We start from the raw sequence: 24,005 nt of genomic DNA, 5'->3' as shown, positions 1-24,005 counted from the left end.
ACTATTAATATAATTATATTCCTCTACATCTCCTCCCTGAGCTGTCATTGCTGTCTGACAAAATGCACCAAAAACAACCAATCAGAGCCAGGAGGCGGGGCTTAGTGCTGTCCTTCACCACAGGTACGCGCTGCTAAATGTGATAACAGCAGAAAAAGTACTTATAGTTACAGAAAAACCATTTATCCATCAGTGGCTATGGTAAGAACACAGAGCAGGGTGGTGATTGACAGCGCTACGCCCCGCCTCCTGGCTCTGATTGGTTGTTCCTAATTAGCGATGGAAGGCGGTAGAGGAACTCATTTTTTCACAGATGTTTTGTCTCATGATTTACTGATTGTTTTAGCAAATGTTCAAAAATTTATATTTTTTAAAAGTTACAAGGTGCAGCTTTAACTTCCTGGTTTGCAGTAAACGTTGAGTTGGGGGCGTGGCCTGCTGCAGCTCTTATGGATTTAAAGTGACAGAACCCTAAAACATCTCATTTAAAATCTGTTTATCTAAGAATAACTTTGATTAAAAAATGTAATGAACAGGTTTTGTTTTGCCCACAGACCGATCCCAACCTGTTGAAGGATGGATCGCCTGCAAAACTTCAGTTGATTAATTTTTCTGGATGTAAATAAAGTCATAAAAAAGCTCCAGTTACATGTTCAACCCTGTTATGAAAGTTTTTGGCTCCTGTCAGCTACAGTAATTTGAATAGTAAGGCGTTGCTTGTGGAAATAAGAGTTTGGTTTGGTTTTAACCCCTTGTGCTCCTGCTGTTCTGCCTCCTCCCCCAGCTGGTGTTAATAACCGGGAGAGTTTTTCCCCCCTTTCTATCTGTTTGCTGATTTGTGTTTGTTCAGGCTTGTGCTCTCTGGAAATAATCCAAACCAATAAAATTCCTTGCAGCGTTTGGGTTCCTGAAGTGAAAAGCACAGTTTCCCAGCAGATGTTGATCAACACGAATTGGCTTCAGTCTGCAGAGCCACGTCTGCATCGGGTCGGTTCTGGTGGTTCTGAGAGGAAAACTGCCTCCTGGTTCTTTATCCTGCAGCAGAGAGACGGGTCGGTTCAGGTGAGCCAACCTCCAGCGTTTCATCTGAAAATGTTTAGAATGTTTCATGCTAAAGTTTAAAAGTTCAACAAACAGCAGATAATTTGAGATAATCTGTAGAATAATCTGAAACGAGACGATTTTAACATCAACAAAGCATAAATTATCTTTAGTCACTGATAGATTAAATAGTTTATGAATTCCAGAAAACGTTTTATCGATGTTTTATATGTTATTTCTTTAAGTGTTGCTTTATTAAAAGCTTTTTTGCAACTTAGACAATATGTCAATAGTATTTTATTTGAGTAATACAAACCTTTTACTGTGTTGTGGAAACAACTATTTCCAAGCACTGTCAGGTGAAATCTCTCAATCAGGTTTCTTCAGGTATTGTGTAGAACACAGAGAAGCTTGTAGGACCATCAGTAATGAAGCAGGTCTGGGTGAAAAGCTCTGCAGGCAGAAACAACACATGAGTTTTATACCGAGGATAAAAGATCCAAACCCTGGTTCTGACTGGTTCTGATGCAGCTGGGAAAACAACGTCCAACCTTTGACATGTAACCCAGACAGTTTTAACTTGGTGGGAATTTACAGAACTTAGAATAAACATATAGCAATACAACCAGCAGGTCTGACCTTATTGTAATTTTTCCATATAAGTGTTGTTATTTTTTAAATGTTTGTGCAATTTTATTTCTAACATATTCAACATTAGTCCTTCACTGAAATGACTTAGACCTGTAAACTCTTTCAAATCTAATTATCTGTAATTATCTGGTCAATGAGCCTCGATGAAGGTCACATTTTAACCGTTTACAGTTGACAGGGATTTTCTCAACCTATATAAAAATGAACACATTGCTTAGTTTTCTCCTGCAAGCCGATCTGCTTGCTTTCTGCCGTCCTGCTGCAGAACGTTTCTTTTTATTAGCAGGGAAAGGGAGGGAATGGGAAGTGGGAGAGTGACCTTAACATAAAGGAGGGGCTGCCCTGATAACAAGGAAGGATTACATTTTAATTAGTTAGTTAATCTCTACACACAGACAACCGGAGGCACCAAGGAGAATCTCAGGAAAACCTCCTAAAGAAGCGCCGGTGAAAACATGCTTGAGGTCAAGGAAAGGTTTCTCGTCTTACACACAGTTTAGCGAGTTCTTCCTGTCTAAACTACAGAGATGCAGGTGAATATTTTATCTGACACTTTATAAAGTTCCTCAGAATCAGATAAACGCTGAATGTTTGAGATAAAAACTGAAGATGGAGGAAAATGGAGCAAATTCAGAAATAAATAAAAAATCAGGAACAGTTCAGTAAAAATACTTTATTACACATTAAATGTTATAGTTTGGGGTTTTTCATTACAGTTTTATCTTGTTTGTGTAATTCAGTTAGTTTTACTTTGTTTTTAGAGAATATTTGCTACTTTTAATTAGTTAAATATTGTTTAGTTACAGTAGCAATTTAAATGTTTTCTTACTTTCATTCATTTTCATGTGCAGAATTTAAAAGGCTAAATTATTGTGTTGTGATTAAACATCAACTGGGTGATAAATACAAACAACACAGAAAATATTATTTAAAAGAAAACATTTCTGAGTTCCAGTCATAAATGTGGGAGAAAAAACCTCAGATATTTTGAGATTGTTGGAGAATCGGAAGGTGGTTAAACTCTTAAATATAAGTAAACAAATAATTTCTTGTTAAAATTACGTACGAAGGGTCTGGGAGATTTATTACACTCTTCCACGGATTCATCTTACAGCTTCTTCAGTACAAAAACCAAAAATCTCCTCGTATTCCTAACATCACCCTTTTTTATGGAATCTCATCTTTACTGCTGCGAGTTGGAAAGTTTCAGCCAATAGCAACACTGTCCTTAATTTACATACGGATCCTGGGAGCCACCAGACTGAGGCTGTTGGACTTCCTTGAGAATATTTGTCGCCTCTCGACTTCAACATCTGCTGCATTTCATTTGCCAAATAAAATAAATCACTACTTGCTGTTCTGATCTGTCAGCCTCCTTCCCAAGTTCTGCACGGTCCAACGTTATGCTTTGCATGCAAGGGAAGGGAGAGAGGCGGGTCCGTTTGACCCAGGGAGGCGACAAGAGTCAACAACAACAACTCCATAAATAGTATTTCCTTCCTCTCTTACAAGATTAATCTCAGAAGATTTTCTTAAAAATGAGGACATTTCTGAGCTCATAAAGTTGTAAATACCTGATGAAAACTTTTTTAGGTTACTCTCAGATGTTTTGGGAAAAAACAATGAAATTTCTGAGTTTGAGAAATCGAAAATGTTCTACGTTTCAAACTCAGAAAATTCCCAAAAGTCACAAATTTCCATTTTTTTTCTAGAAAATAATGTGAAAAGAATCTAAAAATTCCTTCATTTCTTTCTCAATTGTTTTAGCAAGAGAAACTTTTTTTCCTTGAGTTTAATCTCAACATTTCTGAGTTTTTCAGAGGAAAATTCCACCTTTTTATCTGTAACTGGCCCTGATGCTGTGCAGAAACCACAGCTGTTCCCTGTGTCAGTGTTGGAGATCCGGGTCGGTTCTGGTGTCTGTTTGAGATGCAGAGGAGCGTGACGGTCCTGCAGCGTGTTTCCACCTGTTGCTTTCGTTATGTAACGAAGCCTCGACGTGTCTGAACTCTGAACGCTTCAGGTCCAATCAGCTCTAATATCAGAGGAAACAACATGGAATCATTTATCAGTTACTTTATAGATTAAACAGAGAAACTTCAGGCTCTAATAATCATGATTTCTGTTTTCATTTAGTTTCCTACCACTTCAATTTATTTTATCACCAGAAAAATTATTTCCCATGAAAAAAATCATAAGATATTCTGTTTTCTATGATGCACTTTATTCACCAAAAGTGGCATTTAAATGGTTAAAAAGTAACTAAATTCACAGATTATGATGTGACACACTAAGAAAATAAAAATAATACAATTACAAGAATAACTGCATAAAATGACGTTTTCCTCTGTGGTTTAGCAGCTGTAGAAAATAAAACCAGAGGCGTCTTTGTGTCGGATCAGGAAACTGACAAGTGGAGACAAAGAAGATGCTTTAATAAATTACATTTTTCATTTGAATTTCCTGCAAACTGCTGACTCATCATTCTGAGCAGCTCTTGTTCCAGTGGGCGGGGCTTATGCGTTTTGTTTTAATGGGGTGTACTTACTTTTCTACCGCTGAACTGGAGAGTGAAAGGGAATGTGTGTGTGTGTGTGTGTGTGTGTGTCATCCTGCAGCACCAATTAAACTGCAGTTAAACTATAATTGGTGCTGCAGGATGATTCACTGATGTGGATTTACTGTAGATAAGCAGAAAGTTTCTGACTAACCAAGAGGTGGCGCTGTGCCTTCAGTGAACTCGAAGCTCTCAGGGTTTGGATGTTTCTCATGAACTTCAGAAACTCAGAGAGGAGAAATAAAACAATCAGCACCTAGCAGAGGCTCTGAGGAACTCCCACAATGCACCTGGGACGTTGTTGTTTCTGACTGTTGTGTTTGTGGATGTTAGCTCTCTGTGTGTTTTGTTTGTTATTTTATTTTCAGTAGTTACACATGAACAGCTTCACTAGGAAAACTGTTTGGTTTTGATCGTTTTAGCTCCGTTTTTACCACCTTGACCTCCCATGACCCCTACAGTTTTCATTTGAATTTTCTGCAAACTGCTGACTCATCATTTCTGAGCAGCTCTTGTTGCAGTGGGCAGAACAAGAGCTGTTACTCTGAACAGTTACTTCAGAAACTCAGAGAGGAGAGTCCATCTAGTGGCGGCAGGGCGATGACCAGAGTTTTCCTCTGCAGGTGGAGATCCAGAGCTGAGCGGATGTGAATCCACCATGGATCAGTGTAAAGACAAAGAGACAAAGAGATTTCCGCTGTTTAAAGACAAACAGAAAAAGACCAAACCGCTCAGGTGAGGAGAACCACATCACTACAGAACCTCCCAGCAGCGGTCTCGGTTCTGACTCCTTCTGTTGGGTTGCAGTATAAAAAAGCCTTCGATAAAGCTGCCGGCTGATCCGGGCCTGGAGTCCTCCAACCAGAGGTCGACATGCCTGACCTGGTGCTGGCCCAGCCGGTATGTTGGCCTTTCATAGTGGACAGGTTTCGGTTTGGACCCCAGCTGGTAAACACCTGAACACAATCATCTGAATGTCTTTTCCTTGAATGTTCTGTGCTTTCGCAGCGCTCCAAGACAAGACCGTGTTGAATCTGAATGTGTTCTGGAACAGAAACCCGAAACTAAAAGTGAAGCTAAAGATAAAACCAAATCTGCTGTCAAGACGACGTAAGTACCAACTGTTGATCCTGACTGAGGATCCAGTGTCCCAAACACAGGATCCTCACGTCTCGTGTTTGATCAATCTGAACATTTCCTGATGTCTCAGGAGTCCTAAGATGAAAATCAACAAGATGTCCAAGGAACAGGAGGAGTGCTGGGCCTCCATTTGTCCACCTGGAGACAAGGACGCTGTGAGTTTCTGTCCATCTGTCCACCTGCAGTTTCTAACTGACACACATCTTAGAAAAGCCATCAACATTCTGGCAATGCTCAAGATGTTTCTTTAAAAGTGCTAAGAGCTGTAAGAAATGAGCTCCAGACATGTAGAGTCATGTAAACAGAACCTGCCTGGCAACATGGAGATCTCAATCAGTAACACATCACGTCCAGATCCAAAGAACCTCCAGAACAGATGAGAAGCAGAGAGAGGTTCAGATAATCACCTCTCTCTGCTGACAGGCGTTTAGATGATGGGGTTCCACTAATTATTCTCATTTTTACATGAAAGGAAACCAAGGTTTGGCTGAAGGAGTCTTTGGAGAAGCTGGGCGACAGGGAGTTGAAGTACTTCCACAAGAGTCTGCGGACCATGGACAAGTCCAAGGACGGCTTCAAACCCATCAAGCAGATCCGACTGGACAGTGCAGACAGACTGGACACAGTGGAGCTGATGGTTCAGACGTACCCAAAGAAGATCAGAGTGGTGACCGAGACGATCCTGGAGAAAATCAACACAAACAAAGGAAATGTAATTATCTCTACTACCTTGAATATGCATAAACACTCCTGTCTCATTACTATCACCAGAATCTGTGCTCAAACTCTCTTTATTCATCATCTAGGAGATTCACAATCGAGTTCTGGACTCTCTGGACAATCTGAACGACAAACAGCTGAAGTACTTCCACTGGTTCCTCCAAACGGCAGACGAGTCCAAGGACGGCTTCAACCGAATCCAGAAGAAAGACCTGGAGGACGCAGACCGGCTGGACACAACGGACCTGATGGTTCAGACGTACGCCACAAACACCAAGGAGGTCACAGAGAAGATCCTGAAGAAGATCAAGAACAACAAAGGTCTGTAAACGTCTCACAGATCATCAACGGATTGGATCATCGTTGATATCGACTCTTTATTGGCTCCAACAGGCAAAGACATACCAGGAGCTGAGGAGCAGATGAAGCCGTCTTCTCCAGCTGAAGCAGAAAGTAAGAGTTCATTATGTGAAGAGTTTAGTTAGGATGCAGACATCATGGAGGGTCTGGATGAAGACCGGCAGTTCAGTTCAGAGCTGGGTATCATCAGCATAGCGCTGGTTTGAGACGCCATGTTGTCAGATGTTCTGACCCAATCAGGGTTTGTAGAAGGAGTCCAGGTACTGAGCCTTGGGGGACTCCAGTGGTGAGACCAGGGGAGTCTCCTTCCTGTGATCCTAACCCATCAGATCAGGGAATCTTCAGCATGTTTGACCACATTCACTGAGTTCCTTTGTCTTCCGTCCTGTAGAGAAAGAAGTCTCCAAGGTTCTGGAGGAGTTTGTTAAGAAAGCTCCAAATGAAACCCTGACCCGGCTGTCAGAGGCTCTAGCAGCGGACGGTGTGTTGAAGTCCTCTGAGAAGCAACGCATCCTGGAGAAGAACCACACCAGAGGAAACAGAGCGAGCTGCCTTGCTGACACAGTGATGGATAAAGGAGCTGCTGCCTGGAAGAAGATGATCCACCACCTTCAGGCTGTTGATGCTCCACTGTCCTCCAAGCTGGGCTTGTCCTCTGGTCCATTTGTTCAGCAAGGTGAGTTCTGCTGGCGGTCCACGTGTCTACAGCCAAACATCCTGGTTGGAATGAGATAAAGGCAAATTCATCTGAACTATCTCAACCAAACACTTGGTGTTAATTTTTGGTTTTAACAATCTTCCAATCCAGGTCCAGTAATCGCCATCCATGCCCCGGATGGCTGCTCAACAGAACCCAATCCAGAACCAGAATCTGAGCCTGGTGGCGTTAAAAGTCTGCTAAGTTTAATGCCTTTTAAAGGATGCTCGACTAGTCTAACTGATTTAATTTCTTTGAAAGGCTCTTCAACCAATCTAAAGTAAGTTTCTGCAAAAGTTATAAAATATTACATCTATAGATAAAAGAGTTTAAACACAGTGAAACATCCAATGATATTTAATCAACATTAATCTTCATTCTCCCCCGTTTCTTCTAATTCAATGATCCAAAGAGTTGAAGAGATTAAAGATGACAGCTGGCAGCAGATCTGCCCAGAAGGGGACAGCGATGCTGTGAGTCGAATCTTCTGAAACTATCTTGGTGTTTCTCAGAGATCAGGCTGATTTATGGAAAGTGGGATTTTTATTGGCACCATGGGTAAAGGGTGATGTGTGAGACTGTGGTTCCTCCTCTGGAGGGAAAGTAGATCCCATCTAACTAGAGAACATTTTGGGGTCTTCCAGAATGATTTAGGGTGTGTTTCTAGGGTGAGGGATGTCTGGGTTCCCTTCAGGACGTGAAGACAAAGAAGACAAAGACAATGGTGGATCAGACCATTTAGGAATTCATCTGTTAGTCTAAAAGCACAGGAGTGTCCTAATCAGTCTGTTTTCAAAGATCTAACCAGAGCTGATTTCTCTATGAGTCCTGATAGTGGCCAACAGAATCCTGCAATTATCTGTTGATGACATTGATCCATTTCCCTTCATTTATTCTGAAAGGACATCAAGCAGTGGTTGAAGGATGAACTGGAAAATCTGGACAGCAAGGAGATGAAGTACTTCCACTGGTACCTTCACACCGCGGACTATTCCAAGGACGGCTTTAAGCCGATCAAGAAGAGCCGCCTGGAGCACGCAAACATACTGGACACGGTGGACCTGATGGTTCAGATATACACCAACAAGAGCAAGGCAGTGGCAGAGAAGATTTTCAAGAAGATGCATAAAAATAAAGGAGATGTAATTATCTGTTTTTTTCACTCATAATGAACAAACAGGTGTGCAAGAGCACACTGTGCTGCTTTTCAGATGTCATTGTAAGAGTCCTTTTTTAACGTTTAAAGGGTTGTAAGGATTGGCTACTGGATATTCTGGAGGAGTTGGATGACAGGGCGATGAAGTACTTCCACTGGTACCTTCAAGCCGGAGACAAGTCCAAGGACGGCTTCAAACCGATCAAGAAGAGCCACCTGGAGGGCGCAGACCGGCTGGACATGGTGGAGCTGATGGTTCAGACCTACGCCACTAAAACCAGGGAGGTCACCAGGAAGATTCTGGAGAAGATTGAGAAGAATAAAGGTCCTTCATACAGAAATGAAACCACTGCTCCCATTGAAGAGCTTCACAAGTTGCAGAATAATTCCAGTTGATTTTTTTCCAACAGACACTGTTGTTCCTGAAGTTGAAGAACAGAGTACTCCAACTTCTACAGCTGCTGCAGAAGGTATGGCTTCTCTTTTGTCATTGAACATGCCTAGCTGGATGTCCTTCAGAACCTTTGGTGAAGCCTTTAGGCCTGTAGGAGATGTTTACGGTTCGGCTGGATGAAAGGAAAAGTGTTTGGTTGAAAATATGGAGAAGTAACTGAGATAAAGGCTGATTTAAAAAATGTAAGGGTTTGGGGGGATTTAAAAGATGTTTTAACTACAGACAGAGTCAGAAGTTTAAGATCCACTAAACGCAGACAGACCAAGATATGGACTAGATCTGTCCTGCATAAAGCCAGACCTAAACCTGGTCCAGATCTGCTTTGGTTAAGTCATGTCAGACCCTCTGATGTGGTTTGTATCATTACCGGTTCTGGTTGGTTGCTTGTATATCTAGAAGAGATTGAGGAGGATCAGATCCATAGACTCCATCCTGCTGCATGTTTTTGTACAGTTTTGCATTCCCAGAAGGAACTACAGTAATTCTGTTTTCGTTCTGCACACAGAGAAAGTGCTCACCAGGATGCTCAATGACTTTGTGAAGAAGGTACCAAAAGAAACGTTGTCACAGCTCATGGAGTCTCTGATGACTGCAAACACCCTGAAGTCTTCAGAGAAGGAAATAATCCTTCAGAACCACACCAGAGTCAACATGGCCAGCTGCTTCGTTGACATTGTGATGGAGAAGGGAACCGACGCCTCCAAGGAGCTGATGAACCGTCTTCAAACCATCAACCCTCACCTGTCCTCTGAGCTGCGCTCACCTTCTAACCCAGGTGCATTTCTAGTTTTAAGCCGCAGTCGTTCCTGTATCCTTGGACTCATGTGTTCCTCAACCTGTCTCTGAACTTCCCCCAGATAACAAGGTCAAGAAAAGTTTCTTCAGTGGAATTAGGTAAGGAACATCGGATAGGACTGTTGAAACACTACATCAGTTTATTCTCATAATTTGATTGAATAACTTAGAAACAACCATTTGGGTTGGTCATTATTTACAGCTAAACATGTTCTCAGCACTAATCTCCATACTCTTCCAATCCAAAGGTTGAAAAGGTTGATATCCGAGCAACAGGAGGAATCCTGGCACCAGATTTGTCCTCCATGGGACACAGACGCTGTAAGACAAATCTTTATTTGTCTTTAACTGGGTGGATCCACAGTATAAACTACTACTGCACTAATAAACTTGTTAGTTTATTAAAACTAACTAGTGTCCCTTCTTTCTCTTCTTCAGAAGTTGAAGCATTGGCTGAAGGACTCGCTGGAAAATTTACGGAACAAGGAGGTGAAGTATTTCCGCTGGTACCTGCGGACCGCAGATGAGTCCAAAGACGGCTTCAAACCAATGAAAGGTTGCCGCCTGAAGTATGCAGAGAGACTGGACATATTGGACCTGCTGCTGCAGATGTACCCTGAGAAGGTCAAACTGGTCACAGAGAAGATCCTGGAGAAGATCAGTAGCAATAAAGCACAGGTAAATATATCAATATTTATAGCTATTATACAGTTCAGTCCAGTTTGACAAATTCACTTCAGAAAAATACAACTAATCGTTGCACTGCAATGGTTTACAGCACTGGATTCTGGACTTTTTCGAAGAGTTGGGCGACAAAGAGCTGAAGTACTGCCAGATGTTGCTGCAGAGCACCGACAAGCTAAAGGGCGGCATCAGATCCCTGAAAAGAGCTCCTGTAGAGGACGGAGGGAAGGTGGATGCAGCAGATGTGATGATGAAGATGTACAGCTCCGACACCAGAGAGGAAGTCGAGAAAGTTCTGAACGAGCTCAAAGACAGTACAGGTCCGTCAATGAAAACAGCAAGAGTCTTCATGTAGGCAGGAGACTAAAAGTTTGGTTTGCTGGTTTCAGATGATGTTTTATCTGATGACGATCAGCTGAGTAATCCATCTTCTTCAAGTGCTGCAGCAGGTAAGTGTTTATTACTCTAGCCAACATGCATAAACATAATGCAATCTAGAGAGATATAGAAATTATAGCTTGCGTCAAGCAGTCCAAGATTAGGCAGGAGGACAGAAGTCTCGTGAAACTAAAGAAAAAAAACCAAAACACCAAAAACAAACATGGAGTCTTGGACGGAGAAGCTGGAGGATCCATGAAGAGTCTGAGGTGGACGACCCCGAGGCTGCAGGAACCCAAGTTAGAAACTTCAGGGCCCTGAAGTCACTGCTACACCTGAAGACTCACACAAGGACTGTGGGAGGGTGATTAAGGTTTGACTGAAATCTCTGGAGCCTGGCCTTCCAACTAATTGGAGGATTCACTCTTATGAATAGTCCAATAATCCTGGATACATTGTCTGCCACGTATCCAGGGTTGGTCTGGGGGTAACAGACTAGGTAGGGAGACCCAGACGTCCTCTGGTCCAGCTCCTCCGGAGGAATCCCAAAGCCTTCCCATAAGAGGAACATCGTCCCTCCGGCATGTGTTGGGTCTTCCTATCGGTCTTCTCCTGGTGGGATGTGCCTGGACGACCTCACCAGGGAGGCGTCCATCCTAACCAGATACCTGTCCCACCTCAACTGGATCCTCTTGGTGTGAAGAACCCTATTTTCTCCTGCTCTAGACCACATTTGGAGGCACTGATCCTCATCCTGGCTGCTTCACACTCAGTTGCAAACTGCTCCATTCAGACCTGTAGGTCATGACCTTATGAGGCCAGTAGGAGTGTTTGCCAAAAGCAAAGGTTCAATCCTGAGGCCACCAAAGGGGAAACTCCTCAATGTAGAATCAGTGACAAACATTCAAACTGCACAACAACAAGGTTTTGGCTTCAGCCACCTGGAAAAGTGGGCGGATAAAAAAGTTTCTCAGTTCACCTTGATGAACTCAGTGAAGTTGATCAATGGTTTTCAACTGAAGATAGAGACTCTGCCTCTGAAGAAGCTGAACGCTGAGTGTTAGGGATGAAGGTGAAGGCTCTGAAGTTCAGCGGCTGGTGAAAACCTTGATGTTCCCCAACCGTCCGAGCCGTGCTGAAACCTCCTCTCTCAGGAGGAATGTGGCGGTGAAGGTTGACGGGCTGAAAGCTGTATAATAAAGTTTCACAGATCATAATCCAACCAGTAGAAAACTTTTCTCAGAATAAAGTCAGTAGGCCAAGAAGACCAAGGAGATTTAACTCTTCTTGGCCTGGTTTGTCAGCCAGTACCACTGATAGATGGTCTTTTCAGAATAAAGTGAAAAATCTGTCCTGCCTTCTTGTCATTCCTGCAGTAGAAAAAAGAACGAAGAACATGCTCCTTGACTTGATCAGGAAGGTGTCCAAGGAAACCCTGGAGCAGGTGGTGGAGGCGCTGGTAGCCGATAAGGTGCTGAGCGCCTCAGACAGAAAGTCCATTTTGGAGAAGAACCGAACCAGAGTGAACAAGGCCAGCTGCCTGGTGGACATGGTTTATGAGAGAGGAGCTGAAGACTGCCAGAAAGTGATCCTTCAGGTCCAACGCATCGACCCGGCGCTGCACTCTGACCTCAAGCTCTCCCAGCAAGGTGACGTCATCTGGACTTAACGCTTCTAGATAACAGTTCCAGGGTCTTATTATTATTAATAACACATTAATATTAATGTTTAGTAATAACGTATTATTATTCATCCGTATGGCTGCTGTAATTGTTTGCTTTCTCCTGACTGCAGTTCTGTTCAAACGTCTTCGCTCCAAGATGAAGGACAACGGGAAAACCAAAGGAGAGGAAGAGGAGGAGGAGGAGGAGGAAGCAGAAGAATGAGGAGCAGATTAATGATCCGCCTGATTCCCACCAACAAACAGATTCATGAAACTTAACGTTTTTATTTCACTCTTAGGGTTAGGGTTAGTCTGCAGTGGTTCATCAGCTTCACATCTGGATGGTTTATTTCTATTCCTTTTATTTTCATCAAGTCTAAACTAATTCAGGTTCTGGACGGTGAGATTCTTCCATGTTTCCTGCAGCAGGTGATGGTGGAGGGGATGATGTCTGATATTTGGTAACTAAAGTCATTTTAATGTTTCTCTTCTTTTCTACTGGAATAAAAATTGATCTGAAAGTCGACAGTTTGATCAGTTTACTTATTGATCAAATAAAGGCTGGAAGGCCTCCTGACCATCACCCTAATCGTCACAGCTGTTCATTAAATGCAGATTATTAAAATATTGTTTTATCTGTCCTTTAAAACTTTTATTATTACATCAGTTGGCTTCCATTTCCAGGTAACACCACAGCTCTCCTCGGTACAGAACCGCTTCATTATTCAAATAGATTCAAAGGAAGCAGATTGGTTCTGCTGATCAATAACTGATCAGATCGTAACTGATCAGATCATAACTGATCGATAAATGATCAGATCGTAACCGATCGATAAATGATCAGATCGTAACCGATCGATAACTGATCAGATCGTAACCGATCGATAAATGATCAGATGATAACCGATCAATAAATGATCAAATCGTAACCGATCGATAACTGATCAGATCGTAACCGATCGATAACTGATCAGATCGTAACCGATCGATAACTGATCAGATCTCTCGGGTCGTTTCAGCCTCTGGATTTCCTCCAGGCTGTTTTCTGCAGGGCGGAGCTTGAAGTGAAAAGCTTCTTCCTGCGAAGTCGACATTCAGGTTTCAGAGACCGAGCGGCTCAGTCCAAGTCTGCTGCAGCACGGAGCGGCTCCGGGTTCTACTGGGCCGACTGGAGGACGTACTGGTGGATGTACTGGGAGGACAGTTCACCACTGTAAGTGTCTGCCGTTTGTTTCAGTGCATTCTGGGATCTGTAGTTTTGGACCTGCAGCTCCTCGTTGCTATGGACTGGTTGCCAGGTCTCTGATGTCTCGGTAGGATGGTTCTGTGGTGTGACGAAGATCACCAGCAGAGCATCATCTTCATCACTGGAGCAGATCGTCCAGGATTTAACAATCAGGGATTGATTTCACACCAGAACCGGTCCAGAACCGCTCCAGAACCCGTCCAGAACCGCTCCAGAACCCGTCCAGAACCGCTCCAGAACCCATCTCCTTCCTGAATCATCCCGTCAGGTTTTTACTTTATGTCAGTTTGGAAAGTCAGACATTTGTTCATAAACATTTGTTTGGTTCTGATTTGGGGTCTTTGAGCATCAGGAGGTGAAATCTGATCATTTTCTCATCATTTCTGTGTTGCTGCTTTTTCCTGCAGCTGTTTCTGCAGATGAAAGAGAAGCAGTTTAATAATAGGAAGAACTGAGTCATCAGGAGAACAAAGGCAGCATCAGGGAGTGGCTGCTGATCAAATATCTGGAAATATTTTCTCTGGAAATAAACTGAAAACTATTTGAGTTCATCAAGTGAAAACGGAGCCGCGGAAGCTAAGCTAACTGTCAGTATTATTATTATTACATGCAGAATTTAATATTTTTTGTTTTGCTGCGTTTGGAAAAGAATTATGAAGATGTATTTGTATTTTTGCTCCTCTTCGTGGCGCCCCTGGACTGCAGGCGCCCGCAGCGTTTTAACTCTGCTCCATGAAAGCTCAGTGTTGAGCTGCAGTTGGTGCATGTGGAGCGTAGGAAAGTTCTGCAGAAGGACGATCTCGTCCGACTGGAGGAGTTTTCAGGAATAGTCTTGCGTGGTGTTGATGTGCTTTAAGGAAACAGCCACAGCAATGAGATTAAATCAGCTGCGTTTCCATGGAAGTGACCATTCAGGTTCTGCTGCTGATGGGGATTAGCATGAAGCTAACTGACGTAGCCTGACTGTAACCCTTCGTTTGCTCTGAGTCAGGAGTTTAAGCTGGGAGGTTCTAAAGAGAATCAACCAGCAGCAGGTTGGGGAGGGGGGTCAGTGGAGTGCAGCGCCAAGGCGCCCCTAGTGGCCAAAGAGCAGAACTGCAGCAGTAATTAACGGAGGTGATGCTGTTTGTCCTGCAGGAGAACTTCAGGATCACGGATCTCAGGATGGCGGCGAAGAGGTGGACGACCTTCCATTCATTTCCTCACAACATCTCAGGATTTGACTACACCGTCTCCATCATGTTGTTCTCATGTGTTCCAGTAAGAAGCAACCAGCAGGATGTCAACCCAGCAAACCGGCCGCCAAGAACTCCTCAGCTTGTCCCTGCTGGTGTTGTCCTTTTCAGTAAGTCGCCCCGTTTCTGGAGCAACAGCAGTTTTTACTTCCTGTCCTCAGACCGGTTCTGACCCGCCTGTCCCTTCCAGGTTCTGTTCTTTGACCCAGATAATAAACATGATGGTTCTGATTCAGTATAGAACTCACCATCATTTTCAAATCAAACAAACTCGTTTGTGCAGCAAAAAGTTTTGTTTGTGCTGCACTAATTTTAAAGATATTGATAAATATTAAATAAATTAAGCAAATTAAATCAATCAAAGTTGCTACAAACATATCAATTAATTTATATGGAATTTCTTTCATTCTGTTCATTAACCAATTAGGACACTGGAAACAATTTCAAAAATCTTTGAAATTATAATGCTGCAAAAAACAAAAAACAAATAAATCAGTGAAAACCAGCACAGATGTGTCTCAGTTAACTGACTCCGAAGTTTGATTTGATTTTGTAAATATGGACTGGCTGGTTGACCTTTGATGACCTCTGGAAACATTTCTTAGCATCTTTAAAATGATGGCGCCACAAACAAAGATCTGTGCAGCACAAACGTTGGACGCCGTTTTCATTTAATGTTCCTCGGAGTCAGAAGCTGCAGATCCATCGTCACTCAGCAGAGAAACGTTTCAGTGACCAGCTGAATATTCATTTCCTGATTCTCAGGCGAGCAGAACTTCATGAACCTGAACGGATCCAGTCACCTGGACCTCAGAGTGAAGCTAAAGCTAAAGTAGCCAACACAGCGTCGCTCCTTCAGGGGTAAGATGGGATCACGTCTGGCTCCCAAGTGTTTTACAGTTTGGTATTTCTGTCTGTTTTCACTGTTTGCAAAGGAATAAAAGCTCAAATAAAGTCCATGTTAGTCAAACTTAAACCTTCTGGCTCTTCTAGTTTTGTTCAAAAGATCTGGAGTGAAGACCAGGCAGACTTCTGGCCCTCGGTTTGTCCTCCTGGGGATAAAAATGCTGTAAGTTTTCATCTTTGTTTCAGAACAAGAGAATCTGGAGTTATTCATGTCATTTCAGAGAAAACGTATCAACCCTGTTGGTTGATTTTTAAAGGAGTCGAAGCTTTGGCTGAAGAAGACTTTGGAAAAGTTAAACGATAGAGAGCTGAGATATTTCCACTGGTTCCTGCAAACTGCAGACAACTTTAAACCAATCAGAAGGAGTCGCCTGCAGCATGCTGACAGACTGGACACAGTCGACCTGATGCTCCAGACGTATCCAAAAAATTACCAAAAGGTCACCCAGAAGATTATGGAGAAGGTCAACAGTCGTACGAAACATGTAAAAACTTCTTTTTGCGTCTATAAATACAGATGTATTATGTTTGGTGTGGTTGAGTTTCTCATTTCTTCCTCCATCTAGGAGGTTCATAACTGGGTTCTGGGCTCTCTGGACAATCTGGACGACAAACAGCTGAAGTACTTCCACTGGTTCCTCCAAACGGCAGACGAGTCCAAGGACGGCTTCAACCGAATCCAGAAGAAAGACCTGGAGGATGCAGACAGGCTGGACACAACGGACCTGATGGTTCAGACGTACGCCACAAACACCAAGGAGGTCACAGAGAAGATCCTGAAGAAGATCAAGAACAACAAAGGTCTGTAAACGTCTCACAGATCATCAACGGATTGGATCATCGTTGATATCGACTCTTTATTGGCTCCAACAGGCAAAGACATACCAGGAGCTGAGGAGCAGATGAAGCCGTCTTCTCCAGCTGAAGCAGAAAGTAAGAGTTCATTATGTGAAGAGTTTAGTTAGGATGCAGACATCATGGAGGGTCTGGATGAAGACCGGCAGTTCAGTTCAGAGCTGGGTATCATCAGCATAGCGCTGGTTTGAGACGCCATGTTGTCAGATGTTCTGACCCAATCAGGGTTTGTAGAAGGAGTCCAGGTACTGAGCCTTGGGGGACTCCAGTGGTGAGACCAGGGGAGTCTCCTTCCTGTGATCCTAACCCATCAGATCAGGGAATCTTCAGCATGTTTGACCACATTCACTGAGTTCCTTTGTCTTCCATCCTGTAGAGAAAGAAGTCTCCAAGGTTCTGGAGGAGTTTGTTAAGAAAGCTCCAAATGAAACCCTGACCCGGCTGTCAGAGGCTCTAGCAGCGGACGGTGTGTTGAAGTCCTCTGAGAAGCAACGCATCCTGGAGAAGAACCACACCAGAGGAAACAGAGCGAGCTGCCTTGCTGACACAGTGATGGATAAAGGAGCTGCTGCCTGGAAGAAGATGATCCACCACCTTCAGGCTGTTGATGCTCCACTGTCCTCCAAGCTGGGCTTGTCCTCTGGTCCATTTGTTCAGCAAGGTGAGTTCTGCTGGCGGTCCACGTGTCTACAGCCAAACATCCTGAACTTTGTGACCATAATTTATTAATTATGTTTCTGTCTGTCCATCAGTTCAAAGTTCACAGGAACCCAAAACCAAACCAGTATCAGAACCAGGACTTGTTTGTAAACCGGCCATTCAACAACTCTTTTCTCTAAAATCTTACCACAAGTAAGTTTTCACAATATGCCTGAGAAACTATTGAGCTTTTATTAAGTTTTACATTAATCTAGTGGCTATAATCTATAATGAAGATTTATCAATTCCTCCATATACTGTATGTCATTATTGATTCAATAACTATTACCTCATGCAGACCCTTCACTCACCTCTGGTTACCGTAAAATGATATCCAGATATAGTTTAGGAATTTTAACTCAGACCGACTCGTATACATGACCTAAGCTGCTCTATAGGGGCTGGAACAAGATTTAATCATCGACAAACTTTATCTTCTGTCACTGATGTTTCCATAAAAGTGAACCTTCACTGATGTTAGTCTCATCATTTGACCCAAAGACCCGTCGATGACGAGAAGGACGTCTGGCAGCAGATCTGTCCTGAAGGGGACAACGATTCTGTAAGTCACCGTCCAATGAGTTTGATGTCACTGATGATAGTCTGAGGTAGTGATGGTCAGACTCTGGGAACAGTTTTTCTTCACTAGTCTTAGAAGACACTTTGCAAACTGCTATTGATATGATCCTGGTAGCTGCCATATTAATGACATTTATCTACTTTACTTAAAAAGGACATCAAGCAGTGGTTGAAGGAGCATCTGGAAGATCTGGACAGCAGGGAGATGAAGTACTTCCACTGGTACCTTCACACCGCGGACAAGTCCAAGGACGGCTTCAAGCCGATCAAGAAGAGCCGCCTGGAGCACGCAAACAGACTGGACACGGTGGACCTGATGGTTCAGACATACACCAACACCACCAAGATGGTGGCACAGAAGATCTTCAAGAAGATCAATAAAAACAAAGGACATGTAAATATGCTTTTACTGTGTCACACACACATGTGGTTCCTCACACACCTTCATACCAGAGTCAGCATGAACTCAGTGAAGATTTCCTTAAGTAGTTGGATTCTAACTAAATCTTTTCCAACACTGGCAGGACTGTAAAGATTGGCTTCTGGACACTTTGTTAGAGTTGGACGACAAGGAGATGAAGTACTTCCACTGGTACCTTCAAACCGCAGACAAGTCCAAAGACGGCTTCAAACCGATCAAAAAGGGTCAACTGGAGGACGCAGACCGGCTGGACACGGTGGACCTGATGGTTCAGACCTACGCCTCAAACACCAAGACGGTCACAGAGAAGATCCTGGAGAAAATCAATAACAATAAAGGTTTGCTGGATGGAAGGAAATGCTTGAAACACCAGAGCAACGTCCTGCTAAACATTTGTTCTGGTTCCCAACAGACAAAGGTCTCTCTGAGGTGGAGGAGCAGATTAATCTAACATCTCCAAATGAAGGTACATCTGGAATGTTAATCAGAATCTGGTCTTCATCAAAAAGCTCAGTGATGTCCTTGTGTTTCTGCCCACAGAGAAAGTGCTCACCAGGATGCTCAATGACTTTGTGGAGAAGGTACCAAAAGAAACGTTGTCACAGCTCATGGAGTCTCTGATGACTGCAAACACCCTGAAGTCTTCAGAGAAGGAGACAATCCTTCAGAACCACACCAGAGTCAACATGGCCAGCTGCTTCGTTGACATTGTGATGGAGAAGGGAATCAACGCCTCCAAGGAGCTGATGAACCGTCTTCAAACCATCAACCCTCACCTGTCCTCTGAGCTGCGCTCACCGTCTACCCCAGGTTAGGCTGCACCTGTCAAAAACAGCCGGTTTTCTTTTATTCAGTCCTGTGGTTGAAGCTAAACACCTTTTTATTTTTTAAACTTCTCCAGGTCAAAAGTCTTTTATAAAGCTCTTCACTAGTAAGAAGTAAGTTATTCAAGTTCTTCACCAGATTCACCAACATTCTTACCCAATCATTCATCAGTGTGGTTCACTTGGTCCATGAATCTAAAACTTTAAAAGCTTCCTGAAAACTATTCCTGATGCCCAAAGTTCAGCGGCCATGTTGGTTGGTTAGGGTAACCATAATCCTGTGTTCTTCTAATCTTCTGATCCAAAGAACGAGGGAGATGACGAAGGAACAGGAGGAATGCTGGCGCCAGATCTGCCCTCCAGGAGATAAAGATGCTGTGAGTCAGTCACCTTCAAACCTTCTGTCCCTCTGTTGTCCTGAGCTCAAATGTCTTCCTGAGGAGGAAAAACGACTGGAACTGGCTCTGATCACTCTCTAGAGATGAAGAGTTGAGGTTCAGCCCATGGTCTACCTCCACTAACCGTTCCTAACATAATGAGCCTTAAGAACGTTTTTCTTTTCAGGATTTGAAGCGTTGGTTGAAGAAAACTCTGGAGGATCTGAAGAACAGGGAGGTGAAGTATTTCCACTGGTACCTGCGGATTGCAGACGAGTCCAAAGACGGTTTCCAACCAATCAAAAGGTACCGTCTGAAGCACGCGGACAGACTGGACACGTTGGACCTGTTGGTGCAGATGTACCCTGGAAAGGTGAAAGAGGTCACAGAGAAGATCCTGGAGAAGATCAGGACCAACACGGCGCAGGTAGCCATAGTAACGGCCCTGGTCTGGGTGATGTGAGACGTGATCTTTAAGCTCCTCCTGTTGTGGTTTGCAGCACTGGATCCTGGAAATGTTTGTGGACATGGGAGACCAGGACCTTAAATACTGCCAGATGTTACTGCAGGGCGCCGACAAGCTGAAGCGCACCTCCCTGAAGAGGGTTCCTCCGTCAGGGGGACAGGAAGTGGACGCCATGAACCTGATGATGCAGATGTACAACTCAGAGCACAGAGAGGCGCTAGAGAGAGCTCTGAATGAAATCCAGGAGTCTTCAGGTCTGTCACACTTAAAGACATCATTCATAACCTGACAGTAACCTGCTGATCTAACGTCTCGTCTTCACGGCCACCAGAACTGCCTGAAGACGAAGACCAGGACAACCCAGCTTCTCCAACGGCTCTACGAGGTTTGTGTTCGGTTTGTGTTCGGACCCACAGGAACACCTTCCATCAAATCCCCACTATGTGTCTATTTTTGTTGCAGCAAAGAAAATGAAGAGCATGCTGCTTGACTTTATCAAGAAAGTGTCCAATAAAACCTTGGAGCAGCTTCTGAAGGACCTGGTAGTGGACAAGGTGCTCACCGCCTCAGAGAGACAATCAGTGGTGGAGAAGAACCACACCAGAGTGAACAAGGCCAGCGGCCTGGTGGAGATCCTGAAGGAGAAAGGACCAGAAGCCTGTCAGAAGATGATCAGCCATGTTGAAACAACGGATCCTCCACTTTACGCCAAACTGGGTTCTTCCCAGAGCCCCAATTTCCAACAAGGTGAGTCCAGAACCGAACACACTTTCTGCTAGTGGTGACCCAGATGATCAAGTCTGGCAGGAAACCAAGAATGAATGAATTAACTTAATTATTGTGCTATACAGCTTGCCATAATGAAACTGTGTGTTTATCTGCTGATTTGTTAGAGCTGCTCCAGATGCTGTCCTTCAACCTGAAGGAGGATGAAGGACCAGAGGAAGAGGAAGAGGACAAATAAACAGGACATGGAATTGGTCACGTTGAGGAGCAACTGAAGATTCAACTTCCTGTTTCTAGAGCTGATGGTTTCCTGTTTTGTCCACCACTGTTCAGTTTTCCACGTTGGACTTCAGCTTCAATAAAAACCTTTAATTATAATCACAGCTGTTATTTTCAGGTGTTTCATTCTGTCATAAGTCTGTTTAATGAAGCTGAACAAATGAAATCTAAATATGTTTTAACATGGCAGGGCAGCAGTGAAGTCAGGCTTCATCTGATTCACTGGCTGTGAGAAACCTGAACATTCAGAACCAAACAGCTTAAATACAGAGGAGTGATGGAAACCAGGTGAGTCCAATTAGAGGAAACCAGAACATCTGAGGACAGAAAGCAGCAAACACAACCAAAAATACATTTTATGGTTTCTTTTAAGGTTTAACTTTAACTAACTTATTATGTAATCATTCTGACTTTTTAATAATCCATCTTTTGCACTTTTCACCAGATAAAATGACAGATTTAAATGTTGGTTGTTCATGTGAAAGAAAAGAGCAGCAGCAGAGAGGATATTAATAATCTAAATAATATTTAGAACAAAAAGCAGAACATGAAACTCAACATGGAATCAGGTCACAGCTTCACGTCTCTCCAACTGAAACCTTTTATTTTTCACAATAAATAGCAGTGAATCTAAAATGTTTGAACCTTCGTCATGACGATGGGTTTACTGGGTTTCATTCGTTAAGGTTCTGCGCTGTGATTGGCTGTCAGTCAGCTGTGTTGGCTCGGTTCTGTTCAGCTCCGGGATCAGAACCCTTCATTCATCTAAAGCTGCTGCTGTTACATCCTGGCTGTCAGGTAAAGTCCAATCATACAGGTGAGTACAGAGGCCACGCCCCCCTGCGCTTCCTGAACAGCAAAGTGGGCGGGGCTACATTCCCTGCTGGTCCAAACTGGTTCTGTCCGGACCGGATGAGTTTCAGAGACGTTTGTCACAAAGTTCCACTTTTAGCCTGGAGTTCATCCACTTCAACAATAAGCAAGGATGAGTCAACAGAAGAGTTTCACAAATAAAACGAGACAAAAAGGTGAAGAAATACTAAACTAGTAACTGGTTAAAACCGGCTGACCAGTCTGAGAAGAAACGACTAACATCAGACCAAATGTCACAGAAATGAGACAATAACGATTCAGCAAGAAAACAGGAGAAAAACACAGAAACCAAAAATTAACTAAATCTGCAGAGTCCAGACCAGTTTGATCCAGTTTGATCCAGTTTGATCCGGTTTGATCCGGTTTGATCCAGTTTGATCCAGTTTGTTCTGGTTTGTTAGGAAAAACAAACTGAAATCAAATAAAATAAATTAGAAATGGGACAATAACAATATTTCAGCAGAAAACAAAAACAGAGAAAAACACAGAAACTAAAATATAAACTGAGTAAAGGTCCAGACCAGTTTGATCCGGTTTGATCCGGTTTGTGATGTAGAACTAACTAAAATGATATAAAATAAGTCAGAAAAATACTAAACGATATTCCAGAGAGAAAACATAAAAACAGAGAACAAAATATCAACTAACTCTAAAGGTCCAGACCGGTTAGAACCGGTTCGATCCGGTTTAATCCGGTTTGAACTGGATTGAACCAGTCACTGAGGAGAAACAGAACCACTGAACTGGGATCAGTTTCAGAGTAACTTTGGTTCCTCTAACAACCAATCAAAAGGTGCCACTGAGCCTCCAGTCAACATGGCAGCCCAGGAGGGGGAGGAGCCTGGGAGCTGCTTACTACTAGAACCTGACCGGATCAGAACCTGCTCTCTCTGGACTGATGGGCTGATGGATGGAGATGATTGTGATCAGAAGTATTCAGAAAAGGAAACATTTTGGACGACCCTGAGCATCCTGTCTCAGCTTCACCTCCTCCACCGCCTGGTTCTGATTGTCTTCTGTCCACAAGTGTCTCTGAAATGTTCTGGACCTGGCCCGGCTGTCTGAAGACCCGGCCCAGGACGAAGCTTCACTGCTGAGCCAGCAGGGCGTTCCTGTTGGCCTTCAACTTCTCCAGACGCTTGGACAGGTGGCTGTTGCTGACCTCCAGCTCCTCGATGCGGTCCAGAGCCGAACGGAGCTGGAAGGAGCCGTACGATTTTAACCAGAACCGGTCCGCACAGAAAACCAACCAAAGGGGGCGCTCTCACCTCTCTCTGCAGTCTTCTCTTCTCCACCTTCAGCTCATCTTCAATCTTCTCCGCGTTCTCAGACGCTGACTTGTAGCGACACACCTGGCCCTCAAGGCGCAGCACCTGAAGAAAAAACCCGTCCAGGTTCAGACCGACGGCTGGAGGAGCCGAGTGGAAACGAACCGGAGGAAACATGAAGGCTCACATTTTGCTCCAGAGTCGTGACTTCCTGCTCAGATTTCACCAGCTTGAACTTGAGTTCACTGATCTGCCTGTTGGCGTCTCCTGGTGGAAACCAAGCAGAGGAATCAGGATTGATCCTGCAGCAGATCAACATCACACCTGGTCAAGAACTCACTCTGCAGGTCCAGCAGATGAGGGTCTATACCGTTCTCCTTGGGGTTCTGCCCTGGGTTCTGGACTCCATCCACCTCGTTCCTCTGATCCAGCTGAGACTGGAGAAGTCTGACCTGAACATTCACAGGTTAACATCATTTTCTAGAAGATGTTTCAGCCTGTTTAGTCTTTAAACCAAAAGGTTCCAGATCGAACCTGATCCCGTAAGCCTTCTCTGTCATCAAACAGTTTTTTCATCCGAAGCTCTGAAACGAAACAGACAGCAACAATCAATGACTTCCCTGAAGGTCAACCTGAAGGTCAAAGCTCCATGAGGTGAGATGGTCGACTGCAGTCACAGAGTCAGAACTCCATCTGGAGCAAACCGAAGAGGACCAACAGCACAGCTCTGAGGAACGCCACTGATTAGCTTAAGACCCACTGGATGGAGCTTTGGACCCTGGTGGTGGAGATAATCAGCTGGTGATCATTATCTCCAATTTGATTTAATGAAAATTAATTATATTAATTATGGTTAATTATTCAAAATTAACTTTCAATCATTTTATCTCAACTTCTCATGATTTCTGATGTGATCTGGAGACACGGAGAAGGAAGTCAGCTTACCCTTCAGGTG

General features: G+C 43.6%; 3 protein-coding genes across 7 annotated transcripts; 2 read left to right on the top strand and 1 right to left on the bottom strand.

The window, feature by feature from the left end:
- The first annotated feature begins 852 nt into the window (after window positions 1-852).
- On the top strand, window positions 853-12,820 carry LOC111607626. Its single transcript, XM_023329699.1, has 22 exons — window positions 853-1,062; window positions 4,873-4,984; window positions 5,057-5,149; window positions 5,258-5,359; window positions 5,460-5,544; window positions 5,862-6,101; window positions 6,196-6,430; window positions 6,503-6,562; window positions 6,861-7,145; window positions 7,278-7,446; window positions 7,579-7,639; window positions 8,069-8,308; window positions 8,413-8,647; window positions 8,733-8,792; window positions 9,282-9,551; window positions 9,634-9,670; window positions 9,820-9,892; window positions 10,010-10,249; window positions 10,350-10,575; window positions 10,645-10,704; window positions 12,010-12,282; window positions 12,428-12,820. The coding sequence occupies exons 2-22, from the start codon at window positions 4,908-4,910 to the stop codon at window positions 12,517-12,519; spliced, it is 3,213 nt and encodes a 1,070-aa protein (XP_023185467.1). The 5' UTR covers window positions 853-1,062; window positions 4,873-4,907; the 3' UTR covers window positions 12,520-12,820.
- Window positions 12,821-12,926: 106 nt separating this feature from the next.
- Window positions 12,927-21,008, top strand: LOC102220721. 5 transcript variants are annotated; one of them, XM_023329704.1, is made up of 22 exons: window positions 12,927-13,509; window positions 14,680-14,720; window positions 14,804-14,887; window positions 15,543-15,638; window positions 15,771-15,846; window positions 15,941-16,168; window positions 16,250-16,484; window positions 16,557-16,616; window positions 16,915-17,199; window positions 17,291-17,390; window positions 17,739-17,799; window positions 17,971-18,210; window positions 18,341-18,575; window positions 18,650-18,703; window positions 18,778-19,047; window positions 19,139-19,175; window positions 19,369-19,438; window positions 19,626-19,865; window positions 19,939-20,158; window positions 20,236-20,289; window positions 20,367-20,651; window positions 20,798-21,008. In XM_023329704.1, exons 2-22 carry the CDS (start codon window positions 14,707-14,709, stop codon window positions 20,866-20,868), a joined length of 3,015 nt encoding a protein of 1,004 aa, XP_023185472.1. In that variant the 5' UTR covers window positions 12,927-13,509; window positions 14,680-14,706; the 3' UTR covers window positions 20,869-21,008. The 5 variants fall into 5 exon arrangements, with proteins under 5 accessions (XP_023185472.1, XP_023185470.1, XP_023185471.1 ...); XM_023329702.1 differs by having other exon boundaries at window positions 12,927-13,810; XM_023329703.1 differs by having other exon boundaries at window positions 12,927-13,823.
- A 466-nt stretch (window positions 21,009-21,474) lies between these two features.
- LOC111607640 (leucine-rich repeat flightless-interacting protein 2-like) lies at window positions 21,475-23,965 on the bottom strand. The gene is made up of 5 exons (XM_023329792.1): window positions 23,585-23,965; window positions 23,391-23,502; window positions 23,238-23,317; window positions 23,051-23,155; window positions 21,475-22,980 (listed from the first exon to the last, which is right to left on the bottom strand). Exons 1-5 carry the CDS (start codon window positions 23,624-23,626, stop codon window positions 22,870-22,872), a joined length of 450 nt encoding a protein of 149 aa, XP_023185560.1. The 5' UTR covers window positions 23,627-23,965; the 3' UTR covers window positions 21,475-22,869.
- Window positions 23,966-24,005: the final 40 nt, after the last annotated feature.

The sequence above is a fragment of the Xiphophorus maculatus genome, chromosome 24, assembly GCF_002775205.1.
Source record: "Xiphophorus maculatus strain JP 163 A chromosome 24, X_maculatus-5.0-male, whole genome shotgun sequence".
Lineage (NCBI taxonomy): Eukaryota > Metazoa > Chordata > Actinopteri > Cyprinodontiformes > Poeciliidae > Xiphophorus > Xiphophorus maculatus.
This window is presented reverse-complemented; position numbering and strand designations above follow the sequence as displayed.